The sequence below is a fragment of the Zingiber officinale genome, chromosome 7A (genome assembly GCF_018446385.1).
Source record: "Zingiber officinale cultivar Zhangliang chromosome 7A, Zo_v1.1, whole genome shotgun sequence".
Lineage (NCBI taxonomy): Eukaryota > Viridiplantae > Streptophyta > Magnoliopsida > Zingiberales > Zingiberaceae > Zingiber > Zingiber officinale.
The window spans coordinates 121,620,920-121,629,055 of NC_055998.1; the positions used below are offsets into that span (position 1 = coordinate 121,620,920).

Genomic DNA, 8,136 nt, shown 5'->3' on the forward strand with positions numbered 1-8,136 from the left:
GAATCAAATAGATCAAAAATTAAATAAATCAAAAATTTTTGATACCAACTAAATCGATCAAATTTTCCTATAAAAATTGAACCAATACAATATTGACTAATTCGGTTTGTTATCTAATTAATCAAATTAATTGAAATTTTAAAGCCTTATTCTATTTTAACTAAAAAAAATCAAGATTTTATTTAATTAATTCTATTTTTAAATAAAAATAATTAAATTAATATTTATATTTGATTTATTCAATTTAAAATCGAAATTGAATCGAATTATTTGAAAATCGAACCTTTTTTAAAAAACTAAAAATTAAAATAATTAAACTAAATTTCTAAATTTAGTTTAAGTTAATTCTATTTTATCGGATTTTTCTCACACCTATTTATGTTTAATTTTTTCCTTTAACTTGGAATGAATTATTTTTAATTGAAAAATGTATTTTTGAAGTTAAAATTATGATTTGTTTTAATATAAAAAAATTAACAAATTTTTGTTTTTTGAAACCAAATATAATAAATCTAAAAATGTAGAAAAATACAGTAGAAAAAAATCCCATGATTTAACGTAATCACCCCTACAAGGCTTGTTATTTAATAAATGTCCTCAAATTATTTTAAATACGATTAAGTTAAATTTGACCTAGGTTAGGCGTTTAGGGGTTTTAGGGTTTTTGTTTACGTTCTTCGCCGTCTTCCGTTTTTCGCTTACAAAGCTGACGGACGTTGCCTCTGCGGCTGGCTCAATAAAGGGATGACAATTTCACCCGAACCCGATGGAGGATCCGACATCCGACCCGAATGGAGGAGGGCATGGAGGGACTATCAATACCCGATACCCGACCCGAATACCCGATTAAATAATATATATACATATATTAAAGAAAATTTTCTTTTTCTAAAATCAATTTACTATTTTTTGTTGATATTAGTAGGCCTATATAGATGTTTAATCTATTTTTTATAATTATATATAAATTTTTTAATAGGATGTTAATTTTAATATATTTTTTTGAATGATAATAGCTCGATAGAAAGAAGAAAAATTACACGTATAAAATATATGCGGTCCTTTAATGGGTATGAGTATACCCATTGGATATCCTATACCCGATGGGTATGAGTACGGAGGATATAGAATCCGACCCGAATCCGACCCATTGCCATCCCTATAGCTCATCGTTCATTTTCATTTTACTCTCTGCATTGCACAAGCGGTGGAAGTGAGAGATATTGAAGTGGAACACAAAGCTGAAGATGAAATACCTTTACAAAAAGAGTTTGGAAAGGAATAAGAGCATCCACATCAATTACCCTAAATTTAATTTTTACCCTAAATTTTATATTTTGCATTAAAAAAACATCCACATCAGCTACCCTACCCATTCCCTAAATATACATTTCATGAATAGTAGTTCTTTAAATTTAGGGAATGGATTCCATTCCCTAAACATTAAAATACTATTTCTCTCTCCTCCCTTTAATAATAAAAAATTTCTCTCTCCTTCATCTATCCTCCATCTAATAATAAAGAATAGGGAGGAAAGAGAAAAAATAATAAAAAAATAATTATATGGTAAATTATAGGGAAGCTGATGTATTATGTAGTAAAAAATGGATATCTAAATTTAATAAAGTAGTTTTTTTACCTTAAATTTTAGATTTTATATGAGGATACTGATGTAGATGCTCTAAGTGCAAATACTACGGGAAGAAGGGAAGATCTGATTATATGACTCTTTAAATTATTGGAATTTATCTTTATTATATTATCATTCATATGTAATTAATTTTTATTTTATTTATTATTATTATTATTATTAATTCTTTTTATTTTTTTTATTATATTTATTATAACTATTAGTGATGTCGGCTGTGACAATTACAACAAGAAAATATGTAAATAGTGTGAAATAAATGATCAGAATTTTTTCCCTAACTTTTTTTTGTTTTTTTTCTGTCATCAAAAACTAAATAGCATCGTATCAAATTTGTATTTTTTTAAAGTAAAATCTTACCGTCTTTATATTTAGGATTAAATATTCGATGACTGAATTAAATAGACTAAAAATTAAACAAATCAATATTTTTTATGAAAATTAAACCCAGAAATTATTAATTAATTCGATTTTTCAATCGAATTAATTAAAATTTTATTCAATTTTAATTTAAAAAAATCTAGATTTTATTTATTTATTTATATTTTTTAAAATAATTAAATTAATATTTATATTCCCTTTAGTCAGTTTAAAACTGAAATTAAATCTAATTAACTGGAAATCAAATTAAATTAAAAAAATATTAAAAACTAAATTAATTGAACTGCATTTTTAAATTTAATCATTCGGTTGGGTTCATTAAGTTCGGATAATTTCATTTTACCGAATTTTGAAATCCGTTTGACTTTTCCTTTAATTTTAAATGAATTATTCTTAAATGAAAAATATATTTTTTTAGCTAAAATTATAATTTGTTTTAATATAAAGAAATTGACAAATTTTTGTTTTTGGCGAAACCAAATATAATAAATCTAAAAATATAGAAAAATACAATGTGATTTAACCTAATCAGCTAGGCGTTTAGGTTTTTAGGGGTTTTGTTCTTCGCCGCCTAACGCTGCCGCCTTCGCCGACGAACGCCGCCTCCGCCGCCTCACGCCGACGAACGCCGCTGGCTCATCGTTCATTTTCACTTTACTGTGAGAGATGTTGAAGCGAAACACAAGGCTGAGGATGGAGTACCTCTACAGAAAGAGCTTGGAAGGGAAGGAACGCGAGTACTACGAGAAGAAGCGGAAGATCCGAGAAGCCCTCGAAGGTTTCTGTATTTATCCTTCCTCGTAGAATTTAAATAAGCCCTCGAAGGTTTTTTTTTAATCCGGAGGATTTTGTTCCATGACAGAGGGGAAGCCTATTCCTACCGAGCTGAGGAATGAAGAGGCTGCGCTCCGCCAAGAGATCGACCTCGAGGATGAATACACTGCAGGTTCTGCTCTTCCGGTGTCTATCGATATTGTCTTGGTCAGAATCACTAAGTTTATGGTAATTGAAAGCTCTCGCTTTTCTTTTTCTTTTTCTTTTTTTTCCTTGTAGTTCAAAAAACACATATAGACGATGAGTATGCCACCGCATCAGAAAAGGATCCAAAGATTTTGTTGACTACATCTCGTGAGCCAAGCCAGCGTCTTGGTCAGTTTGTTAAAGTGTGTTTCTGTACCCTCCCAATAGTCATATTTCACCTGGTGCTGTTTCGTAGAAGCATCAAACCTCTGCCCTTAAGTTTGACGTGATTATGTTATTCATTTAGGAATTAAAATTGGTGTTTCCCAACGCAGCGAGAATGAACCGTGGTAGTCAGGTATGTTCCTCAATTCTTCTGTAAGTATAAAACTGAGGCATTCACTTATAAGTGTCATTGTATTTAGTTATTGCTTTTTACAAATTAACTCATTTATTTTGCCATACTTGTTGACATTTTGTTTGTGGGATGAAATTTATTAACCCTAAGGATATGGGAATCCATTGCATAGCATGGTCATCCTCATTTTTATGATTTGAACCTTGTTTAAAAAATAAACTTCATAGTGCCATTTTTTTTAAAAAAAAAATCTATATTGTTAGAGATTGATATTTATTTGTTGGATGTTTTTATAAATATTTTCTTGTTGTCAATTGACACAGTTATACATTGTTCTGTAGGTGATCTCAGAAATTATTGAGTTTTGCCGAGCGCATGAATATACAGATGTTATTTTTGTGCATGAACATCGTGGTGAGCCTGATAATTTGGTCATTTGCCACTTGCCCTTTGGTCCAACTGCATTCTTTGAGTTGCTGAATGTGGTATGTAGAAGTAAATTTTGTATCTTGCACAGTTTGTACATTTTTGAAACATCTGTACATTTCCTTGTCTGTAGGTGACCAGGCATGATATCAAAGACAAAAAAGCAATGGGGACAATGTCTGAGGCTTATCCTCACCTGATTCTGGACAATTTTTCAAGCAAAGTATGCCCTTAATCTATCTTCTTTCTTTTTTTTGGAAGGTCGAATTTTATTGGCTAATTTTATCCTTATTGCTAGTATAGATTATATTGGTTTATAAAGCTACCCTGAAGATGAAACTGTCATTGAAATAGAAAAACCTCAAACCATTCGGCAATTGACATGCTAACCTTGCGTGCTCATATTGTTAGCAGTGATTTGTGCTTTTAGATGATTTAGACTTCATACAAATTCATTTTAGTAGCATTAGTTTGAAGAGTGGGAAAGGATGAGCCTTGGACATATTGGGAGAGCTATTAGTGAAAAGACTGTTCATTAATATCTTGTTTCATTGAAAATTTTGCGGAGATGGATATTTTGTGCAGTGCACATTTGTGTTGCTTTATCTTTCTTTAACTTTCTGCATTGGCATAAATACTCTTTTTTTCTTAGACTTGTTTTGCTTCATTGTGAATAACTACAGCTTGGTCAAAGGACTGCAAACATCCTTAAACATCTCTTTCCTGTGCCTAAACCTGAAACTAAACGAATAATCACATTTGCCAACAAGTCTGATTACATCTCGTTCAGGTACTCCTTGGCCTTCACAATTTATTCTTTGATTTTCATTATCTGACTCTGGTTTAGGCATTTTACTCGTACCCTACTTTCTGATGTTTAGACATAAAACATTTATGTGTAGATAAAGGGGTATCTATCATGCAGTGGTTTTCGAGTGAACTCTACAATCTGTATAAATCTACAGTTGAACAGTAATTCTTTCTCTTTTTGATGTATTTAATGAATGGATTTCACATAGTGTGTTAGAATTGTTACTCCAAGAGTTGATAAAATAATAGCAATTAGTTGTAGCTCCTATACATTCTTGTCAAAATTGGTATTGGAATTGAATGAAAAAAAACTTTAAAGTAGGTTATTTCAAATTGGTAGGATTGATGAAATTAGAATCATTTAGAAATAACAAAATAATAGTTTCATATGTTAGATACTAAACTATATATATATAAAAGTTTTTTTATCCTGGGCGCCCAACATAGGCGATGCTTATAGCATTGTTCACGGTGATTTTTATTATTTTTAAGCTCTCGGTTATGCTAATAAGATTTTACTTTTAGGATTTAGGGGTTGAGTTATAGTATTAAGCAAAAAAAAATCAAATAAGGAAAAAATTTTAGGTGCTCGTGGGGTGTGGAAGGAGAGATATGCAGCATAACATTTTTTTTTCTCTCTCTTATATATATATATATATATATATATATATATATATTACCATACGCCGTGAGTTTGTCCACGCCACAGGCGCTTAGATTCATTTTTTTTTTAAAATCAATATTTCCTTAAAGATGAACACTATACCCCGTGAGCATCTAAACCATACGCCGTGAGTTTGTCCGCACCACAGGCGCCTGGATTCAATTTTTTTTTAAAACCAACATTTCCTTAAAGATGAACACTATATCCCGTGAGCATCTAAAATTTTTTTATCTTGAACACTATTATCCAATTGGAAAGTCTGAACCCTAGAGGGAAAATCTTATTAGAATTTACCCTGAATTCTAAAATCCTAAAATCTTAAACCCTATATACATATAATATACCCTCTAAGCATCTAGAATTTTTAATTTTGAACACTATAACCCAAGAGGGAAGCCTGAACTCTAGAGAGAAAATTGTATCGGCCCAAATCCTTTATAACCCAATTCTTAAATCCTAAAATTGTGAACCCTAAATACATATAATATATCCCAAAACAAAAAAAAACTTATTGAATGAATCTAGGTGCCTTGACCATGTCACGCACGGACGCCTGGATCAATTCCAGGCACCCCGAGTAAAGTCCGAACGAATCCGCAGCAAAAGGTCCACAGCATATCAAATCTCTCTCTCTCTCTCTCTCTCTCTCTCTATATATATATATATATATGCCTGTGCGCGCGCACGCAAATATTATTGTTCGATTAGTAATACAAAAATATATTATGACAATATAGTAATGGTATATGATATCATTTTCAAGTTAATAATATTATATTATTGTTTGTTAATAAAAGCATAGGTTAGAAATATTAGGTAATAATAGATCATTAATATAAATGCAATGTTTAGTAATTAATAAATCATATCTATTAATATCAAATCAATCAATATTAAAAATGTATTATAACAAAAGTACAATAAAAATGTGTTAATAGCAATCATTAAAATCATATTTGATATTGTTTGATTATTATTAAATATTTCATTTTATAGAGATTTAGATGTGATGTAAATCACATCTGAATCAAAATTTGTTCAAATCAACATTAATTTCTCTCAATCAACTGTGTGTGAGGGAGAGACAAGACTCTCAGTCTAGATTACAATATTGTAATATTGTAACAATCTTGAGTGGACACAAGCTTGAAAATTTTAAGTTAGAATTTAAGACACTTGAGTAGACACAATCTCTGTGTTTGCTAGAATTCATGATGGGTCAGCAAACTATTTGCTAAATCCTTGAATTTTCTGTTGATTCAACCAAATTTTAATCTATTTCATCTTTTTTGGATTTCAATTTGGCCAAATTTTAATTCTTTACATCCATTTTCTTATGGAATCTAAAACTCATTTTGGGTATTTTCCATGAAGCTTGAGTTTTGGTCTAGTACATGGTAAAATAGGCAAAGGCATTGATGTGGAAGGCATAAGGTGTATTTCAACGACTAAAGAAAATATTAGTTAAATGCAATAAAAAATTCTTTAATATATTCCAAAAATACTTGTAATATAGTCTTCCATAGAGCTTTATGGAAGGATAAAGTTTGGACAATTACAGTTTGATGATGAATATTGTTTTGAATGATAACTCCATAGCCAATCTCAGTATTTTCTATGGTTAAAAATAAAGATTTTTTATAAAAATATATGGCATTCCTCCTTTTTTCAATTGCCACTAGTATAGCTTTGTATACAGTTCAAAGGATTCAGGTAGCTGATCTGAAATACTTGATTGTTCTGAATTATAACGCTGGCAGTCCCAGTTATTCGATGTTTAAAACTACACAATTTTGATCAAATATGAGATTCCTCTTATTTCAATTACAATATGTGTTATGGGATTTTTCTTTCTTTTGGGATATAGGTTTGTGAAATACTTATCTGCGAATCACACACTATCTGATCCGCATGTTTGGATATCTGCCTTATAATTTCTGTCCTGTATTCTTAAACTCGATACACTTCAGGTAGTGATTGAGTTGCTCGATCAACTTCTAATATGTATATACATTCTTTTCGTTCAGCCTGTTGTTTCATTAATTACCATTTGATATTTTGAAGTCAATTGAGCAAAGATGTTTCATTGATCAACAACCTATGCCATTTAAAGGAGATGTATATGTTTCTGCTAGAGTCCCGATCTGCACTATCGGATGATTGACTGTTTCTTTTTCTGAACCAGGCATCATGTGTATGAGAAACACGGTGGCCCTAAATCGGTCGAACTAAAGGAGGTGGGCCCTCGATTTGAATTACGGCTTTATCAGGTAGTATTTTCCCCCCTCGGTTCAATCTTGTTCAGGTCTCCTATTTCCAAAGCATAATGTTAGTTCAATGAGTTCCTTGGCCGCCAACTGATGATGCTCTTTTTTTTTTTTTTTTATAAAACTACTTCCCTACAGATAATTCTTGGGACGGTCGATCAACAAAATGAAGCTCAGAAAGAATGGGTCCTCAGGCCGTATATGAACACTGCTAAGAAGCAAAATGTTCTTGGAGCTTAAGTCATAACACTGAAATCTACGTATCCTGTTTCATTTCATCTTCTTCAAACAACACCAGAGCTTCATTAACTGTTATAACCTGAATCCATCAGTATAGTATCTCAGTGTATTATCAGTTCCATTTTACTTTTCTAATTTTATATTTTTAGTATGCAGGCCGTGGATGACACGTTACATTTGGAAAAGAAATGACGAACTAAAATCTACGATCATTTTTTTTAATAATCCGGTTCTTGTGATCCTGATTAATTTTGAAGGAGATCAATTTAGTTTTATTAAAGTTTTCACTAATCATCAAGATCTTGATTGACAAGGGCTAGTGATTATTTATTCGGAGTGGTTAGCGTTTTTAGGTTTGTAGAGGAATATATTTGCTTGTGGA

General features: G+C 30.9%; 1 protein-coding gene across 3 annotated transcripts; it reads left to right on the top strand.

Annotated features, from left to right (window-relative positions):
* The first annotated feature begins 2,521 nt into the window (after nt 1–2,521).
* On the top strand, nt 2,522–8,034 carry LOC122002264 (U3 small nucleolar ribonucleoprotein protein IMP4-like). Of its 3 annotated transcripts, none has more exons than XR_006117627.1 (10): nt 2,522–2,807; nt 2,892–2,975; nt 3,083–3,192; nt 3,297–3,347; nt 3,689–3,832; nt 3,907–3,996; nt 4,457–4,563; nt 7,433–7,517; nt 7,653–7,825; nt 7,904–8,034. XR_006117627.1 is itself a non-coding variant. In XM_042557382.1 (9 exons), the coding sequence occupies exons 1-9, from the start codon at nt 2,696–2,698 to the stop codon at nt 7,752–7,754; spliced, it is 885 nt and encodes a 294-aa protein (XP_042413316.1). In that variant the 5' UTR covers nt 2,522–2,695; the 3' UTR covers nt 7,755–8,034. The 3 variants fall into 3 exon arrangements, 1 of the variants encoding a protein (XP_042413316.1); XR_006117626.1 differs by having other exon boundaries at nt 7,911–8,034; XM_042557382.1 differs by having other exon boundaries at nt 7,653–8,034.
* Nucleotides 8,035–8,136: the final 102 nt, after the last annotated feature.

Excerpts from the sequence above, each read along its gene's own strand:
- LOC122002264 (XM_042557382.1), top strand. The coding sequence starts at position 2,696 with ATGTTGAAGCGAAACACAAGGCTGAGGATGGAGTACCTCTACAGAAAG. Across the intron at positions 2,976-3,082 it reads CGAGGATGAATACACTGCAG|TTCAAAAAACACATATAGAC; the intron begins GTTCTGCTCTTC and ends TTTTCCTTGTAG. Across the intron at positions 3,348-3,688 it reads GAATGAACCGTGGTAGTCAG|GTGATCTCAGAAATTATTGA; the intron begins GTATGTTCCTCA and ends ATTGTTCTGTAG.